We start from the raw sequence: 20,274 nt of genomic DNA on the forward strand, positions 1-20,274 counted from the left end.
TAACCCCGCTGTTGGCTGTGCTGCGGGGAGGGGCGCGCTGCAGCCTGCCCCCGAGAGCTGCCATGGCCCTTTCTGCGTTTCCAGGTGCTCCACTGGGCTCAGAGTAACGCTGATTTCGTTGTCCCCCTGTACTGCTTCGACCCGCGGCACTACCTGCGCACCCACTGCTACGGCTTCCCGCAGACAGGGGCCCACCTCCACTGCTACGGCTTCCCGCATAAAGGGCTCCACCGGCTCAGGTTTTTGCTGGAAAGCGTGAAGGATCTAAGGGAAACACTCAAGAGAAAAGGAAGGTAATTGAGAAAGCAGCATGCAAATAACCCATCCGTTTTTATTTCCCATCTTGTTTTCAACCTGTATCTCTGCTGCGAGTCAAATCATGTCAAAGACTCCGGGCTCTGCTGGTGGTTTGTTTCTGAGAGCCACAGCCCATCTGTTAGACACAGTAAGGTCCCATACATAGCCCCTGTTCAGATGACCTGCTGTGGCATCTGCAAGGGAGCAGAGAGCCGTCCAGTCTGCGTGCCATGCAGGGTTTGGTCTCTTGAACTCAGGTATCACAGGTGGGCATCAGACTTGAGCCCTTTGCCCAGAGTCCTGATGACTGGAGACAGGAAAGGCAGTCTTCTGAGATGCGGGCAGCAACAGTAGCCACTGTGGTACACATCCTGTCTTGTGCCTAGTGAGTTTTCCCTTGGCATTGGCTTGAGACAGACCAACATGGATCCTGGCTTGTGAGACTGGGGAGTTAAGTTTGTGCGTGCCCTGTCTTGCTAAACCCAATCTCTTAGGTATGCTACGCTGTGGGAAGGGGTCTTCAGAGGTTCCTCCTTCATTACGCCTTTAGAAACCATAACTCAGCTAGACCAGGGCCTGAAGGTCTACATGTTGAAGAATCCATTACCAGATAACATCTGGCTTTGCTTTAGCAGATCTGCTTGTCTTCTCCCGGAGCAGCATAACAGTGGTGGTAAGACCAGGAGGAATGGCTCTGGGTTTGCAGTGCAGTGTGGACCGTGCACATGGTGAATGTCATAGGAGACTGAAAGAACTGATCAGTGGGTATCTGCACGCACACTCTGCCCCGAGCAGATTCAGAGCTGCTTGAATGCTGCTGTGCTGTTGTCAGTGGCAGATAAAGAGGCTGGTCTCCTGCAGTGAGAGATGTGTGGTTGTGAAGAGCCATGCTAAGACGTAGTAGTATTGCAGTGGTAGAAACCTTCTGCATGTGGTGTTCCCTGTGGGAAGCCTGTTCTTTGCTTTTCTGATGGAAGTAAAGGGAACGGCTCTTGTGGTAGCACTCCTTGCTCCTGCCTCCTTCAGACCCAGCCCATCTTTGAAAGAAACTTTCCAGTTGTGGTTTAAAGTATTCTGGCAAAAACAATGTATTGCCCTTTAAGAAATTCTGCTCAAGCACATGACAGACAGGGAAAGGGACAGAGTCATGTATGAGGCTCTTCACAGACCTCTGCACCCACCTCTAACCAACTTTCTCACCACAGCTTCTCTTTTGGTGTGGTGCCCCGGGTACACAGCTGGGCAGTTGGTGAGGTTGCAAGGTGGGAGGGAAGTTTTGTTGACTCTGTTATGAACACAGAGCGTTCAGAGGAAAGAATTCCTCTGAATACCCCCACATGAAAGTGGAGAGGGGTCTGCCCACAGGCCACCACTACTTGTGAAGGAGATCGAAAGAGGAATCACTTCTTGGATCTCAGCCTAAGCATGTGAGGATGAACAGATCTGACAGATTTTCTTTTAGGTAACAGCCTGGCCTTCTGCCCAGCCATCCTTTCTAAGGCATCCGGGGTGGCAGAAATGTGTGTAAGCCCCAGAGGCTTAACAAACCGTGTTCACCGAGTCCTAAAAAATGTAGGCTAGTCAAATCCTGTTTGTCTGCTTCCACATGCTGTCCATGCTCCGCAGAGAACTAGTACATGTGTTCCTGCACCGGGACTAGGGCCTCCTCTACGCATAAGTAACAATAACATCAAACCTAATTCAGGGCAATATTTTGTATATGCAGTACCCTTGTTGTGAGGAAGGGGAAGCCGGAGGATGTGGTCCGTGATCTGATTGCTCAGCTGGGCTCTGTCAGTGCTGTGGTTTTCCATGAAGAGGTAAGGGAAATACTTGAGTGACACTGTTAAAAGATAAAATTAGGTTGTGGAGGTTTCTTCTGCAGTCAAATGGTGATGCAGATCCTGTGTGTTCAGAGCCTTTCTTGTCTGTGGCATGTTAACCTTGGGGAAACTGGCTAGCTCTGGGGATAGGGATGTTGTAGGTGTGTGGGTGGGAGTCCTTGCTGGATGACAGCAGCTATTTGTGACTGATCAGGCCCTTGTAACAACCTACACCTCTCATAGTGCCTGATTCCATGCAGCTCTAAGAACAACTATACAGGATCAGGAGGCCTCATCTCACTTTGTAAGCTTCTTCCTGACAGTGACCAATTACAGATGCCCAGAGAAGACTAGAGGAGCAGGACTAATCTGTAAAGATACTTTCCCTGAATACCTTCCCAGTCCACAAGAATCTGTGGCTCAAGGATTTCTTGAAATAGGAATGCTGTCCTTATATTCAATAACCATCCATGGATTTCTTTTACATATATTTGCCTAGTCACCTTTCCAGACCATGCAAACTTAAAACATCTGCAACATTCTACATCAAGGAGTTCCTTATTCCCACATTTGCCCTACTAATGGATAGTGAAAACACGCATTGGGTTTGGCAGAGGGAAATACTTGGAGATTGTCTGTGTGTACCTCTCTCTAAAGGGATGAAGCTAAATGTGGGGATGAGGGAGGAGGGCAAGACCAGGGACCAGGGTCTGTGTGCAGGCAGGAGCTGAGGCCGTGCAGCCGTGGCCTCACTGCATGTTGCTCTCCCTAGGCCACACAGGAGGAGCTGGATGTGGAGAAGGAGCTGCGCCAGGTGTGTAGTCAGCATGGGGTGAAGATTCACACATTCTGGGCATCTACACTGTATCATCGGGATGACCTTCCCTTCAGACCTATTGCCAGGTGGGCTGCTCCATGGTGTCACTTGCTCTTCCACTGTCACATTCGTTTCTCACTCCAGTGAACTGCTCAGGAAGGGTCCTAGTCATCCGGTCCTACAGGGAAGGGACTCATTCCCATCTGCATTTATGGAACAGTGCTGCCATGCTCATACACTCCAAGGGGAAGGAGCATGTTCATCCCTCTGTACTAGTAGGATTTACACTTCAATATGCATAAAGCCAAGTGGTTTGTTTGACCATTTATTGAGGGACTGTTTTCTCTTTGCCCTTCCACCAGCACGGTTTGGATACTCACTCTGCAGTGCCTAGGGTCCACGTGACATTGGACTGCATCACTTCATTACCCCATCTGGCTAAATGCAGCTGCCTATGACAGTATCCCTTTGCTTGTGGACTCTTCATGGCTCCCTCAATAGTCACTTGAGGTGTAGTTGATGGAATTGAGTGATTCATGGTATCCTACAGAAAATGTATAATACAGGGCAGAAGAGTCAGGCCATAAAAATGCCTGTTTGTCTCTATTGAATGAAAAGGCAGCAGGAAGATGCAAATTTTTAGGTTGAGGTTAGCAGTGGGTAATCAGAAGTTAGGTGAGATAAATCTGACCCTTGTGGATTGCCCCATCAGGACACATCTTAAATTGAAAAGGCACCATTTGCATCAGAAGCAGAAAGAAACTGGGTGAAGAGCTGAACTTCTGATGGCTGCTAGCCCCAAGGGCATCTAACTCAGTAGATCCAGGCAATGTACAGCAAACCCTCAGGAGAGTGTGGCTGGAAAACTAACCCTCCATCTAATCCAAGGAAGCTGTGTGTTGCTGTATGCAGGGCCCAGGGTGGCCACCCTTCCCAGGGAGATGTGACTGTGCTGTGATCTGTGCAGGTTGCCTGATGTCTACACTCATTTCCGGAAAGCCGTGGAATCTGAGGCGAAGGTCCGGCCAACCCTGCGGATGGCAGATCAGCTACAGCCTCTGGCTCCAGGGGTGGAAGAGGGGCATATCCCCACAATGGAGGATTTGGGGCAGAAGGGTAAAAAAGCTTACTTTGGCAGTTGCTCCCATGGAATCCTACTTAGAGCTGTCTCTTACTGAGAACCAAAACATGGAGGCCTCCTAAAGGCAGTGGTTGCCCTTTGAACTGTAACTAAGCCTCTGACAGCAAATGAAGGTAAATTCCCTGCATGGATGAGCTGCCCTGCAGCTGGGTAGCAAACATCCTCTTAGTCACTAATTTTTAGTATGTTTTGTGTGGCCCTTTCTTTTAAAGGAAGACCAGGGCACAATCTCTTATGTCCCCGAAGCAGACAGCCCTGTGCTGAACGTCTCTAGATTTTGAGGTCCCTACTTTTGAGCTGCTTTCCAAGGGGGTAACAAGGCAATGGTGTTTTTTGTGGCAGATCCTGAGACTGATCCACGGACAGCCTTCCCTGGCAGTGGAGGGGAGACCCAGGCTTTAATGAGACTGCAGTATTATTTTTGGGACACGGTAACTCTTACATTTCCTTGTCTACATCCTCCCCCCTGTGCAAGTGGGTGAGGCTGCAATTTCACTTCCTAGTAATATTTCCTTAGCTCCTGTAGACCACTTTACAAAGGAGGGAATTATCATTATTTCACTTTTCAGAGAGACAAACTAAATCAAAAAGAAGTTATCCAGGAACTGGGAATGTAAGCCAAATACTTAGGAACCTAGTTCAGTGGCCATCCATCTTAAGTCTTTTTTTACATCAACTTTTGGGAATTGGCATGATTTATTAGCTCCTTTACCTTGATTTGTCCTTTCTACTCTCCTGTCCTGTGTCATCAGCAACGTAGTTCCTCTGTTTTTGAGGAGTGAGAAGTGGCCTGAAGGGCTGCAGCTGTAACTGGGCTGAGGAACAACCAACCCAAGCTACTGCCACAGTTAAAAATAGTAGGAAGATCCTAGTAGTCTGGTTTAGAAACTTACAGTCAATAACTACAGTTGCTTCTTACTCCCTTGCTTTGGTGGGGTGAAGCTGCTGCTGACTGTGCTTTGTCTGTGCATCCTGACCGTTTTTGATCCTTTTTCTGGTCTAGTTTGAGGAACTGCCTTAGATTTGTGTTGCATGAATTTAGACCAGACCCTACACAGCTTTGTGGGTAAAGCAGGTAGCATCTCCCCAGCTGAGATGGGTTAAGAAGTGTTCTGTGCCCCGTGGATCACTGGGACAGCCCCCAGGAGATTCTTTCTGTAGCTGTGCTCCAGAAACTCCTGCTTTTCTTTGCTGTTGAGGAGCATTGTCCTGGTTTAACCCCAGTGGGCAGCTCAGCCCCACACAGGTGTTAATTTGCTCCCTGCCAGTGGGATGAGAGAAAGAATTGGAAGGGTAGAAATGAGAAAACTTGTGGCTTGGGATAAAGACAGTTGAGTAAGTAGAGCAAAAGCTGCACGCACAGGCAAAGCAAAACAAGGAATTCGTTCACCACTTCCCATCGGCAGGCAGGTGTTCAGCCATCTCCAGGAGAGCAGGGCTCCTTCACACCTAACAGTGACTTGGGAAGACAAGCACCATCACTCCAAACATCTCCCCTTCTTTCTTCTTTCCCAGCTTTATATGCTGAACATGACTTCATGTACTATATATCCCTTGGGTCAGTTGGGATCAGCTGTCCTGACTGTGTCCCCTCCCAACTTCTTGTGCACTCCCAGCCTGCTCACTGGTGGAGTGAGGAGCAGAGAAGGCCTTGGCTCTGTGCAAGCACTGCTCAGTGGTAACTAAAACATCCCTGTGTTATCAACTCTGTTTCCAAATCCAAAACACAGCCCCATACCAGCTACTATGAAGAAAATTAACTCTATCCCAGCCTGAACTAGTACAAGCATACATAGCATCTGCTCTTGGTCAAGCATTAGTAGAATCAGTGCTGGAAAATCTTCTGTTTTGTTATGCACATATTGTCTTCCCCAGTGAGCTAGAACAGGCCTTTAGCAATTGGAACCAGTGCAGCGAAGGGGATCAAGGACAGATCAAGCTTCTCTATATTCCCTGCATTGTGAGTGAAGTGCTCAGAAAACGGAAGATCGCAGCCTGCTGTAAATGTGGGTGGGCCAGAAATAATAACCATCAGGATTCCTACAACTGAGTTTTGGGAGCTATCAGAGACAGTGGTTCATTCTCAAACTCACACAAGCCGCCTCATGGACAAGAGACCCGGCTGCCAGTCCCACTGGTGCTTGTAAGTGGATTACTGATCCACAGTCAGGCAGGGAGCAGCACAGACAGCTTCACAGTGCTTGTAGAAAGCAGTGCGCTACAAGCTGAAGCAGGGAGCACAGCTTGCGACGTGCGTCCCAGAGCTACAATGAAAACTGCTGGCCTGATTCATTCCTGTGCACTGGAGGCAGTCATTTGGCAGCTCTGTAATCCTTGCAGGTGGCCGTGAGAGGGAGCCCAGCGCTGCCAGATTGCCCGAGCCCCAGCGTGAAAGAAAATTTACTAAGCAGATTGCTCGTAAAGTATTAAAACCTTTTGTTCTTTTGCTTGCACAGAACCTGGTTGCATCGTACAAGGAGATGCGGAATGGACTGGTGGGAATGGACTACTCAACCAAATTTGCACCATGGTAAGGATTTTTGCTGTGAGGCTGGAAGCTCCCATCCCAGCCTCATGTTACCAGTCTGCTGAGTGCTCACTGGGCAGGGGTAGGGGTCTCAGTGTGATTCATTTTGCCGTTTTTCCTGGGGCAGCTCCAGAGCTGTTCTTTGGTGTACTTCCAGGCAGTATTTCCCTGGGAACATTCCTGCAATTAGGAATTGCTGAAGCATAGAAGTACTGTGCCAAGAGCCCAGTGTGCTGGGAGCAGCAATGTGGACAGGGCACTGGAGAGACACTCCACTTCTGTTTGGCTTTGCACTGTGTTGTGTGTCAGGGGTGGTTGAGAGCAGCCAGGAAAGAAGCATAACTTCAGCATTTTGACAGGGTTGTAGCAGAACTTGATCCAGCCCTGGTTTGCTGAATGCTGTGGGGCAAGTCACCTCACCTCCCTTTTTCTGTGGGGTGAAGAGACACTTCTGACCTTTCCTGCTGCAAAAGGATCTCTTGGTTGGATAAACGTGTGATTTCTAATTAGCAGTTTTAGTCTCTGGTGCTGGAAGGGAGGAGCAGAGTTACTTCCAGACTGAAGCTGCACCAGCAGAACCCAGTTCAGCCGAATGCTGAGAGCATCTGGAGTGTTTTCCTGACAGAATTGCAATGTGAAACAATTTTCTGAGACCGTTACAGGTCAGGATTTATTTTCAGCTGGCTTTGTGCTTTAACGGTTGCAGTGGATGGCTCCACCTGCTGGCACTTTGGGATCTCTGACCACTGGCACTGCAGAGGTTCTCTGTGGTCTCTACTCGAGTTTTTCCAAGCTGGCCATTTGCCCGGAGCAGACAGCCCTGATCTGCCTGCCCCAAAGTGTTCCTCTGTTAGATGATTGAAATCAGACTGTTCCAGATTGCAGGCAGTCATTCACATCTCATACTGGCTGTTTCTAAGTGTTAGAGCTGGTCAAGAATTCAGGAAAAACTCTTCAGGCCCTTTCTTCCTGTTTTCCAAAATTCATTAGAAATGTTTCCACGAGCCCCAGTAGGAAACTGCAGTAAAACACATTTCTAGGAAAATCACACTAAAAACTGTTCCTTATCATCCTTTGCAATGGGGTTGGAGTCTACAAGCTCTTTCCTGTCTTGCACAGCACTGATTTGGACCAAATGAAAGGAGCCCAGAGGGTTGAAATGCCAAAGCTGGGTTTGATTCCCTAATTTTCCTACCCTGCCTGGGATTTTCAGCAAGTCTCTCACCTTTCGTGGTTGCTTAAATGAGACACTAAGGTACTGCAGGAAAAACAGCCCTGGACATGTGATAAACATGACAAATAAGTTTGTAGTAAAAGGAGGGCAGTCAAACAGCTAGGGCAGTTGATGTAGAGATTGGCATTTGAGATCAAGTTCTGGGTTCATCACTGGTGTGTTAAGTCACCAGCTGGTTAAGTCTTTTAGGCAAAACTTGTCAAACTTGTGTAAAATTATCTCAGTAGCTTGGAAACTTCTGCAACAGTCATATGCTGGGAAGGGCAGGATTGTGATTCTCAGACGGAAGAGTTGTGAAGAAGTCATACAACTTGACTAAAGCAGTTTGGGAAATCAGTGGCAGAATCACAAACCAAGTAAAACTTTCAGACAACAACTCAGACACAAAACTGCCCCTCCACTCCCCCTAAGCAGGTATCAAGCTGTCAGTCCTGCATCACATTCAGGACTGAAAGCATCATTCTTATGCTTTCAGGCTGGCACTGGGCTGCATTTCACCTCGATACATCTATGAGCAGATCCAGAAGTATGAAAAAGAGAGAACAGCAAATCAGAGCACATACTGGTATGTCCATGCATGATCAGTGTGGCTTGTTTCCTCTGAAAAGGAAACTGGCATCTCACGCAGAGGAGTGATTTGTTGACTTTCTTCTTAATTAATGTTTGTTTTTCCTGTGCCTGCTGTCTGTTTCCTCTGGGTTTGTTGCAGTCCTGTTTCAGTATGGAGGACCACAAGGATGATCAGGGGGCTTGAGCACCTCCCATGTGAAGGCAGGTTGAGAAAGTTGGGGCTGTTCAGCCTGGAGAAGAGAAGCTGCCTGGAGACCTCATAGTAGCCTTCCAGTATCTGAAGGGGGCCTACAAGGATACCAGAGAGGGGCTCTTCGTCAGGGACTGCAGCAATAGGACAAGGGGTAACAGGTTCAACCTTAAACAGGGGAAGTTTAGATTAGATATGAGGAAGAAGTTCTTTACAGTGAGGGTGGTGAGGTACTGGAATGGGTTTCCCAAGGAAGTTGTGAATGCTCCAACCCTGGCAGTGTTCAAGGCCAGGTTGGACAGAGCCTTCGGTGACATAGTTTAGTGCGAGGTATCCCTGCCCATGGCAGGGGGTTGGAACTAGATGATCTTAAGGTCCTTTCCAACCCAAACCATTCTATGATTCTATGATTTATTAGTTTGTCTTTGACATCCAGAGGCTTTAGGCACTTTATAAGTAAAGATTATTAATGCTAGTTGTCATTATTATTGCTGGGAAATTGTGGTTCATGATTTTTAGAAATGTAAATCAGCACCATCCCTTTCTGTATTGCTGTTATGGGATAGATGAGAAGGAAGAAAAATGAAGTACAAAATATTTACAAATAAAAGCCAAATGGTTTCTCATGCCAAGGATATGAGCAGCGTTTCGCCCAAAAAGCTCCATGACTTGTACAAATCACGTAGCGTCAGAAGGACCTCCAGCCACAGTCCAGCAAATGGCCCTGTGCTTGCTGGGCTGCCTGCCTGTGACCACAACCCAGAGCAAAGGGGAAGAGGGGACTGGGAAGTGGGCTTAATGCATCCTGCCTCATCACCTGTGCTCTTCCTCACTTCACTGCCTGTCTGCAGGCTGTCCTGAAGGAGTCAGTGTGTCCATCACAAGGCTGGCTTTGAACTTGCTCACGTATTCTGATCTGCCCAGACGTTGTGAATTGGAGTCTGGCAGGGAGCTTTCCTGGCCTAACACTACACCTGGATGGGAAAAAACCCAAACCAGAAAGTCTGTGCAAACTGTAGAACTATGTTTTCACATTGGTTTGTTACATTTGCAACATGTCAAACAGCACAGTGGTTGATGAAGAACAGGCAGAACATTGCCAACAATTGTAGCCAAAATACTCAATTTCATTAGCATTCAAATGACAGACAAAATATTAACCTTTTGCCTGTTGAAATGTATGCTATTTTTTCCTGTCTTTCTTTCTTCAAAGACAACTGAGAGAGGAAAATTTCAGGCAATGAACATACTCCTGTTTTTCTGTCTAACAGCCAGCCAGCCTGCCTGCAGTCAGGGTGATCTGAGCATTTAAAAGTGATAAATAATCATTAAAAAAGAAACTGTCAAGCTCCCAGGCACTGCTGTCAATTCTACAGTGAAGTATGGGTCGTGGTGGCTGCACACGAGGGACTGGTTGACCCTCAATATCATGACACTAGTTTTAGCATTTGGACAGTGTCCTGTTTTGTAATCAGATTTCCCAGAAAGATCTTTTAAGCCTAAGCATCAGCTGAGCTGATTTCCAATATGCCAGAGAGCTGAAGCAGGTCTCAGGCACTGAGGTACTGTCATTTTATAAGAAGCTCTTTTTATATAAAACTATTTTCTGTGGGCCTGGCAGCTGATCTCATGAGCTAGCCACTGTAAAGCCAGTTTTGAAAGGTGCCCATGAGTCCCTTACAAAGGTTACTGCTCAAATCAGTGCAGATCTCTTGGGAATGTGCTGACATGCTTGTTCATGCGGAAGTGTGAAGCTGAATCAGGTCCTCACCCTGCTCTGTGGAGAATTACATCTCAGTAGGGATGGATGAGAAACAGGTTTCCTGAAATTCTGCTCCTATGCCAAGCTAAGGAAAGCTTCCCAAGTGATTCATGCAAGGTTTGCTTTCACTGTCGTCATCCAGGTGTAAGCAGGCTTGGGCCAAGAACTGGTATCAGGGGAAGCTACGGGAAATGGCTCATTGTGAATAAGCCTCCCTAACAATGTTAATGACGGGTGCTGTGGGAGCAAAATCCTAATTCAGCGATTTTATCTGACAAACAGTGAAATACAGACATGCGTTTGTGTTTTAGGGTCCTCTTTGAACTGCTGTGGCGGGATTACTTTCGATTTGTAGCCCTGAAGTATGGCAGAAGGATTTTCTCATTAAGAGGTGCGTATGGATCACCATGTTTGGAGAGAAAAGGTACAATCTTACAACAGGGAAAGTTGTGTCACCACCCAGGGATGTTGCTGGAGGCTTACTATTAGCACAGAAGTGCCTCAACACCATGATGTTGGACACTGCGTAGACACTGAGACTTTTTCCTCAAATCTGATTAGAATGGGGAGGATTGTTAGCACACATCACTGGGAAGCAACAGCCTTGCACTACATAGGAATCGGGTTCAGCTCCAGACCCTGTGACTTAGTACAGGTGTCTACACACGAAATGGGAGTCTGAACTCTTGGTGCAACAACAAATATCTAGTCCATATAGTCAGGAAACCCTACAGCTGATGCCTGTGCCAGGTGAGCTCTTCTCTGTGTGATGTAGCTGCCCACGCTTCAGCATGCAGCACTGTTTTAGATGCCTCAGGGCAGTCTGCCTGGCATCCAGCTGTGGCTGCGGAGGAGCACATCTCCCTTAGAGCTTTTGTCACATATGCCAGGCCTCTGTGGCTGTTTCAAATGGCTTTCAGCATCTCAGATGACATTGGACACCAGTGGTGGGCCTGAGCTTAGATGTCTGGAGCTAGAGCCAAGTCATCCCTGCTGCCTGCGTTCCGCTGTACAGAGGACTGTAATTACCATTGGTCTCCTGCAAACATAAAGTCACCCCCCTCATCTGTTCCTACCCCACTGCAGGAGCAAACTGTTACCAGGGGCTTCTGCCAGGGAATTCTGGGTTTGACACCTGCTACAGAAACATTGCATATAAACACTGTCCTGGACTAAAACTGAACAAGACAGTAGCTTGGGCCAGAGCACATGGAGTATCTTCATTCTAATGTCAACTAAAGTGCCTTTGGCTGTCATTGTTTTATTAACTGCCTGTGTCAGCATTTGCCTTCATTAGCAGCTAATTTTTTCCCTGATAGGGCTTCAAAGTAAAGAGGTTGCCTGGAAAAAGGACCTGCAGCTTTTTGACTGTTGGAAAGGTCAGTAGAAACCACAGTTTTGGCTAAGTGTGCTTCTGGTTTCCATCTGTCTGCATGCTAACATGGGCTCTAACACTGACTCAGATTTATGCAGGGGAATTGTCAGCACGACCAGGGCCTGTCATTTAAACTGTTACCACCAAACAAGAATCCAGCCCCTCACTTCAGTGTGAGTGCAGGACACTTGGCTTCACTTCTGAGACTGAGCACGGTGCAGGAGCAGGCCCTCAGGGTGTATATATATATCATGAATGGCCAGGCTCTGTCCGGCTGGCACACTTCCTGAGGTGCACTGCAGTTAGATTTTCCTGCCCAGCAGGAAGTGTTTATGACCTGGTGGTCCCTTCTGTTTAGTCACACGGAGGCTGACCAGCCCTTCTTACCAATGCTAGATTGCCATGCCTGCTACATCTCATTCTTCTGATTGATTTTGGTTAGAAGCTTAGAACAGTGTTGGAATTAATCACATCTTTTGTTATGCCAATGCCTTCTAATATCCTTGCTTTTCTTTAGCTTTTATAACTTTGTTGTCACATGAATAGCAAGTATAGTATCTTAAAACTTGGAGGGACTGACAGGTTAAAGTATCAGAATCAGTAAAATACACACCTATATATCTTTCTTCACGTTAATGCCATGTGTATCCATTTGTACACAGGTACAATAAATCTCCTCCTTAACAATAGATAAGGCTGTCTACTTTTCAGGTACTAACCCTCGGGACTTGTCCAATACATCCCTCTCTGCTATTAGTTATCTGTCAAGAATCTTTCTGTTCTTCACCCATCTCACTATTGTCTGTATATTTATTTTGCTCTGCAAAATTCCAGTCTGAGATTTTTCTGTTTTTTTTCTTGACAAAAATTCTCCTCATTTTAATTTTCACTATAATTTCCCATTTCATTTCCAGTGGATCTTAGTGGGTGCACACCCCCTTAACCTCACTGAAATCTCTCCCTGCCACTTTGGCACTGTCTTACCTGCTCTGATGGCTGTGAGTGCATGACCACAGGTTGGTTTATGAGTGCCCAAAAATGTCATCATGTCCCAGCACTGTCTTTTGTCTCTGCAGAGGGTAAAACAGGGGTTCCTTTTGTGGATGCCAATATGCGAGAGTTGGCTGCAACAGGCTTCATGTCTAACAGAGGGCGGCAGAACGTCGCCAGCTTTCTCACCAAGGACCTGGGTCTGGACTGGAGGATGGGAGCAGAATGGTTCGAATACCTGCTGGTAAGACTGAACCCTTGTATATCTGGAGTGGCTTGTCCTCCCTGCCCTGAGTGACAGGCAGGAGCTCAGCTCTGCCTGATAACGGATGGTACAGAAGACGATCAGTAATTTTCGGTCTGATAGAAGTGCAGGTATAAACTGCTTGGTATGTACTTCCCAGAGCTCATGCAAGAAGAAGGAATTTTGCCACAGTGAAGCTGACATCAAATAAGATGTAGTGGTAAATTCGCAGTGATAGTTTTGATCCTCCATGTAGGGTTTTAGCCAGAGTTCTGCCACACTTGGGAACACTTTCAAACATCAGTTATGTTAACAGTGCTCTGATTTGCTCACTCCAGAGGCTGGGGAGGAGAACAGCCCAGAAATAGAACATAAAAAGAAATGTGTTGTGGCCACTGATGCCAGTGTTGGCACAGTATCTTTGCATTGATTACTCTGGACAGGGAAGCCATCTAGTTAAGAACAGTCAAGTATGGACAATAGCTGGGTCAGCTTCCAGAGAGCTCCACCCTGGCTTTAGGCATCCTTCTTCATGCTGGCAGTCATGGGTCTCCCTGCCAGCTGGGGCACCAATTCATTTCTCATACGCCAGTCAGCAGTCATGTAAACTCAGTTAATAGCTGGGCTGCTTCTCCATCCTTCAGTCCCCAGTTGATGTTCCCCCAAGTGATACTGATGGACAGAGTGCCAGTAGCACCATGCTGAGTGGTGAAAACTGAGGCTGAGGAGGTCAATCTGCATGAAAAGAAATAAAATCTGAAACCTTCTCACCATGTTCCAGTATTTAAAAAGGTGACTACAAAGCAGATGGAGACTCCCTTTTTAAAAGGAGTCACATGGAAAAGATGAGGGGTTATGGGCACAAGTTACTCCTGGGGAATTCTGACTAGACACAAGAGGAAAATTTTTCACACTGAGAACAATCAGCTATTGGAATAATCTTCCCAGGGAAATGGTGGGTTCCCCAACACTGGGCACTTTTAAGATTCAGCTGTACATGGTCCTAGGACATCTAGTTTATGTCATGCTTTGCTTAGGAGGATGATCCTTGAGGTCCCTTCCGACGTGGTATTCTAGGACTCTGATATGTTCATGTCTGTCCTGTGGATTGAGCCACTGGGATAGTTTCAAATGTTTTGTAATATCTGGGTTTTGATTGCATCTATCAGCTATGGCTTTCAAAGCAGTTAGGAAGGTGACTTCATTTCACAGAGAGAGCTTCATGTACAGGCAAGCCTTGTACTCTGGATTAAGAGCTGGGAGTCAGGAGCTGAGGCTTTGCTCTGACGGGTGGGCAGCCTTGGGTTCCTCAGCTAGGAGCTCGGCTCACTTTGCAGTCAGGCGAGAAGGCCAAGGAAAATCCCAGGTCCTATTCCCCAAGTGAGGAAGACCCTGGAGGTCTCACACCAGAAAGACGCAACCTGGGTTACATACCTTTATTCATATGGGCATGAATGATACCAGCCTTGCTGGAAGCAGGATTTAGCACTCTTACCTCAAGAAGCCCCAGATGCTGACTGCCACTGTAGGCTGGCGTGGCACATCCTGATCCTTGTGTCCTTTTGTCCCTTCCTTTCAGCTTGTGCCACACTGATGCATTGCTAGACAATTTACGTTACTGTTACTTTAAGCTGGTGGTACCTCCAGAGTGGCATAGAGGAGACATCAATCTGATGGGGGAGATATGGCTATAGAATGGCAGAGGCAAGTACAGAACTGAAACTGGTCTTGCTTGCCTCTAAAGAGGGAAAGCAATGCATATTTAATCTTTGATACTTCCAGCAAAGGCCCACTGACTGTTTGTGCCTACCTGTGAAGAAAAAGGTGTTTGTCATCCACACCAGATGGGCAGGGAGACTAAGGCTCTCTGAAGCCAGGAGAAAGGCCAGAGACCTCTGGTGTCCTGAGTAGAATAAATCTCAGCTATGATTTCATGCACAGGGTCAGGCCCGAAGGAAAGGGAGAGAAACAAACAGAAGAGAATGCCAGGAAGGGGCAAGGCTGAGGGGGAAATGAGCCTGCTTTCTCCAGTCCCCTTAGATTTGCCCTCACCTCCCACAGATGCTTTCCTGCATGCTAATTGCACAATCAGGCCTCCGATGGCATCTTTCTTCCCCTCCTTATCTGCCCAGCCAGAAGAAGTGCTGTGGGAAGGGAAAGCACAGTGAGCGTAGCTGGATGTGGATCACCCTGACCCCAGCTCTCACTGGCTTTGCAGGGAAAGGGGAAGGGACCTTGTCAGACCCCATTCCCCTGTGCCTTCTGCCATCTGGGTGCGTTTAGCTGCTGGCTTTGAGGAGTGGCTGAGATTTTGGAAGCATCACCGTGTGGCGTGTCTATTGCTGCAGGGAAGGCACAGCACTGAACCTGCCGAGTGACATGTCTTTGCACACTCTTCCTGCTGTGCCTGCCAGCTTTTGCAATGCCGACAGCCCTCTTGGGAAGGCCCAAAGGTCCCACACCTATTTGCTATCACTGCCACTCCCCTCCCGAGCTAGGTTTGAATTGTCCTACAGCTGGAAAGCTTCTGATGCTGGATTTGAGCCACCCTGTACAGCCGAGGAGCTCTCAGACTGGGCCTTGTTCTCCTCTCATTTGCGCCTGTTTCAGGAGTCTTGCTCCAGTTTCCATAAGCATCCTTGAGAGCACGTGCAACCTACTGAGCACGTCAAGAGAGCTCAAGTGATTCCCATAGCAAAGCACATCTCTCTGCCAAGAGTTGAGGCTTATCGTAGAACCATAGAATGGTTTGAGTTGGAAAGGACCTTAAGATCATCCAGTTCCAATCCCCCTGCCGCGGGCAAGGACACCTCGCACTAAACCATGTCACCCAAGGCTCTGTCCAACCTGGCCTTGAACACTGCCAGGGGTGGAGCATTTTCCTCTTCTTTGGTCAACCCATTCCAGTGCCTCACCACCCTCACTGTAAAGAACTTCTTCCTTATACCTAACCTGAACTTTTCCTGTTTAAATTTAAACCCATTACCTGATGAAGGTTGAGTATAGCAGGGAAAAAACTTTAGTGTTTGTATTGATTGCATCTTCATACACTCTGTGTGGTCACTCCATACAGTCCACATTAGACTTGTCTCCAACCTGCCTAGTAGGATCTGCAGATGTGGTTTTGTTCACCTGTTGTTCTCTGGGTAACTGGTCAGAAAGAATTTTGTCTTGTATTTGGAATGTAGTGGGCTACTGTTTCTTGGCATATGAGCACTCAAAAGCTAGGGCTAGTTGTCATGAAGTCTACCACATGATGGCAGAAAGAGAAGGATTTATTTTCTGTTTAGAAAGGAAACTGAGAAAAAGACTTTGGTTGGACTTTTACCTGTCTCATTGACCTAAGGACCATGAAGTGAAGTAGCCTGGGAAGCTGATCTCAGCTGTAGAAAACAGAATCATGGAATCGGTTGTGTTGGAAGGGACCTTAAAGCCCATCCAGTTCCAGCCCCCTGCCACAGGCAGGGACACATTCCACTAGAGCAGCTTGCTCCAAGCCCTGTCCAGCAGCCATGCAGCACAGTGCTCTTCTGAGCCAGGCGGCCATACGTATAGGGGAGAGCTCTGACTACCCCCGTGTAACCAGGCTGATTCTCATGAAAGGAGTTTTTCCTTTGAGATAAAAGGTGGATGAAGAGAGAAGATTCACCAAGGGCCACCACCTCATCTTACTGTTTTCTTCCTCTGTTCTCAAGGTGGATTATGATGTTTGTAGCAATTACGGCAACTGGTTATACAGCGCTGGTGTTGGCAACGACCCACGGGACAACAGGAAGTTTAACATGGTTAAGCAAGGCCTGGATTACGATAGCAATGTAAGTCTTGTTCGGCTGCCTTACAACAAATAGTGCAGCAAAGCATCTGTGATAGTTTCAGGGAACAGAGGGGGTCAATCTGCTGTGCAGATACTGTTGCAAAAGCCATTCTGTGATCTCCTCCTTGCTAACAGTCAGGCAGGTTCCTTGTTGTACAGGAAGATCTTGTGTTTAGAGCCTGCTGCTGAAACCAAAGAAGCTGGTGCTCTGTACACCCTCCCTGCCCTGCTGCTGGTCTGTGCTTAGTGTTTCATCACCACTTCTTCTGGGTAACAGCCACATCCCAACAGTATCTCACACAGCCAGTTCCTCGAGCACAGAGCAGCTTCTCAGAGAACTCACAAGTGACAAGAGAGATGGAGCTGCTCCTTGGGAGCTTCTGGAGAGTAGATTAAACCTGTGACTCCTCTGGCTCTCCTCTGTAAGTGGTGGGAGCAGGTAAATCACCCTTTCCACGTGCTTAGCCAGAGTTTACATACTGAGTTGCCTGTTTCCTCCCTGTTCTTCAGTTTCAGGTAAGCTGCACTCTTGCCTTTTGGCACTGTAGCATGCAGGACTTAGCAAGGAATCAGAAATTACTCCTAGGAGGAGACACAGCAGTAGAGTTAATGGGCGAGATTCAGGGGCAAAGAGGGGTTCAACTTGCCAAGCACAAAAGTGTGCAACCGAGTTTCTTTCCTTCAGTCACTGGAAAGAAAAAAAGACTTTTTGGAAGTGACTTTATATCACTATGTCCTAAATAGGGCAGGGGAACTGTACCCAAAAAGCACCTGTCTCCCTCCTCTGCCTGCAGAGTAAACCTGGGAGAGGAGCTCCAGCATCCAGGTCTCTGTGTTGAGGCACTAATTTTGGGTAGAGGGTTTAGCAGGAGGGGCTAAGGCTTGACAGAGGTAGCTGATGCTGTATTACACCAGCTGCTTCACCTGGAAATCGGACTTCTTCCTTTCATGTTAAGAAAGACCCTTGCCAGGAAGCACTTATAGATTGTAACTGAACGGATACTGTCCCTTTGGTTGTGTTTTCAGGGGGATTATGTGCGGCTGTGGGTCCCAGAACTACAGGGCATAAAGGGAGCAGATATCCACACCCCTTGGGCACTGAGCAGTGCTGCTCTCTCGCAGGCAGGAGTAGCTCTAGGTGAGACATACCCACAGCCAGTTGTGACAGCCCCGGAGTGGAGCCGATACATCAACCAGAGGCCTGTGAGTACTGGGAAGGTTGGGATGGGGTGGGAGGGCTCCAGGCGCCTGCTCTGCACCTGTAGGAGTGTCTGGATTCTGGTTTTCTTTCTCAGGTATGATGGGAAAAAATGACTTTAATGCAAAGTAATGTTACCTCATAGCAGAGGAAGGTCCAGCTCTGCACAGGGTCTATTTAGTCCAGCCAGGGCTATTTAGCAATGTCTGTCCTACCAAACTAAACATGGCTGAGGCACAAGCCCAAGTACTGACCCCCTGTCCTCCAGACAGTGACAGTTAATGTAACTCCCCAGCACTATTTTTGCCAGGGCCAACAAGCACCTTCCAGAACCTTATCCAAGCATAATTTGAGCATATCAAACGCTTAGGACTGTCACAAAATCCAGTCCACGCTATATCATATGGACATATAGTGTGCCAGGCCGGTTTGTTTTGGGGCTGAAGCATGAACCATGCATGTTTGGTTTACTATTTTCTAGGTAGCTTTTCTTAGTCAGGTTTTTCTTCCTGGACATACATAGAGCCAGATATACCCACTGGCGAAAGATGTAAATTTTAGGTGCTTTCTTTATCCCATCAGCTTTGTATAGACAGCAGGGCTCAGACAGAGAGTGTGCCCCTCACAGCATCCTTCCCTGCCCTCCAGACCTTTCCAATGGCAAGCAGGGAGGAATGGAGCATCTCTGGATGCCTCCACTGGCCTAATCACCCCCAACGCAGACAGACAGAAGAGTCAAAGTTGCTGCTCAGCTTCTACTCTCTTCATGAGGTCAAAGTAAAACCAACCAACCTCCTACCATGCTTGAGGGCATCCCAACTGGAGCCAGCAACACCAGTAAACATGGGGACTGGCTCTTGCACTTTGCTTTTTGGGTCTACCTCCCCTTTAGAACGGCGACAGATTAAGATGTGTATCCCGCAGTATGTCAGGATTCGTACCTGCTGCCTGGGCTGCTGTTCTTGGAGGAGATGAGTATGGAAGGAAAGCGCTCTGCCAGTCTGGGTGGAGTCAGTGGTGGTGGAGCTGGAAGGGAAGAAGAAATAGATGTAACCAATGGTTGTGTATGTCATGGGGTTTTCATTATATTGTCTTCCCCCATGAATCCTCCCTGCCTCCTCCCCAGTAAGGATACTTCGGGAAGGCTCAGATTTAGTCATCATACTATATTCAGTGAAGAATGAAGCATGTCTTTCTTTCAGGTTTCAATCCCAAGGTGCAGTACCAAGTTCTCATGCCAGATTTCTTTACCATGAGTGGAATGTTTTGCGGAAGCAAAGCCTTCCGCTTCCAGCCATGCTGTTGAAGGGCCTGCATTATCACCCTTCTGTTTAAGAGTCATCTGAGATCAGAGAAGGGATTTTGTGAAGGAGCCCCTTGATGAGACACTGCTTTGAGGCAGTGATAAAACCCGAACCCAAAAAGCTCCTCTGTCAGGCAGGAGTTCTGTTCTGATCAATGTTCCAGCTCACCCTGGGCTCTGTGGGCCTGCGCTGCCACACTGTGCTTGTGGAACTGACATACTGCTGGGAGGAACTGTAGGCCCAGTGTCACTGAGGCCTGGAGAAGCATCCTCCTACCCGTACCTCCAAGCAGAGTATCAAAATACCTTTGCAAATACAAGCTCACACCTTACCAGAAGCCCTAGTTTTCTCAGTCCAAGCCTAGAGCTGCCAGGCCTCCCCGCCTTCTTAGTGAACTTGGGAGTAGAAATGCTACTTCCACATTTTTCTGCACGTCAGGGGTGCTTTGTGATCAGACTCGCTCTGCAGTATGGGTGAATATCTCACAGTTCATCTTTCATCTGCCGCAGGGAAGAAGTCCCCATGCCAGGGGCAGGAGAGGACCTGCACGCCCGCCAGTGCAGCACAAGGACAGAGGGATAGATTTTTACTTTTCTCGCAGGAAAGATGCACGATGAAACCTGTCCACCCGTGAGCCTGCGGGGGAAGTGCTCAGGGGGAGGTTTCACTGCTGAAGATGCCAGGGGAGCGGTTAATCTTGATCCAAGCCAATGATACAAGTCTGGCAGCAGCAGAGTGACCGGGGATCTGCCTGTTCGGTGTTCCCAGGGACACAAGCTGGATGCGGGTGTGTGGAGGTTGGGTATTAGCACCAGTTGTGATCGGATCTTGTGTTTTCCCTTTGGTGCTGAGGCTGTGAGCTCCTGGCCAGTTCACCTGCTGCTCCCCAGGAGCGGCTGCCCTTCAGTGCTGAGCCTCTGACTGCCACAGGCAGTGTACTGCTCTCACCTTTGTAAAGTCCATTGGTTGAAAGGGGCTGTCTAACTGA

The 20,274-nt window shown here is 47.9% G+C and overlaps 1 protein-coding gene across 1 annotated transcript; it reads left to right on the forward strand.

Moving 5' to 3' along the window:
* Positions 1-84: 84 nt before the first annotated feature.
* LOC104413584 (cryptochrome DASH-like) lies at positions 85-19,903 on the forward strand (the record flags this gene model as incomplete). The annotated part of the gene is made up of 13 exons (XM_010024623.1): positions 85-293; positions 2,024-2,117; positions 2,893-3,023; positions 3,905-4,053; positions 4,421-4,509; positions 6,535-6,608; positions 8,315-8,404; positions 10,673-10,752; positions 11,681-11,740; positions 12,813-12,970; positions 16,666-16,785; positions 17,811-18,002; positions 19,796-19,903. Coding segments are annotated over 13 exons (1,554 nt in total), but the record flags the coding sequence as incomplete, so codon positions are not given.
* Between the last annotated feature and the right edge of the window lie 371 nt (positions 19,904-20,274).

Source organism: Nestor notabilis, unplaced genomic scaffold (assembly GCF_000696875.1).
Source record: "Nestor notabilis isolate BGI_N333 unplaced genomic scaffold, ASM69687v1 scaffold28260, whole genome shotgun sequence".
In the NCBI taxonomy this organism is placed as follows: domain Eukaryota; kingdom Metazoa; phylum Chordata; class Aves; order Psittaciformes; family Psittacidae; genus Nestor; species Nestor notabilis.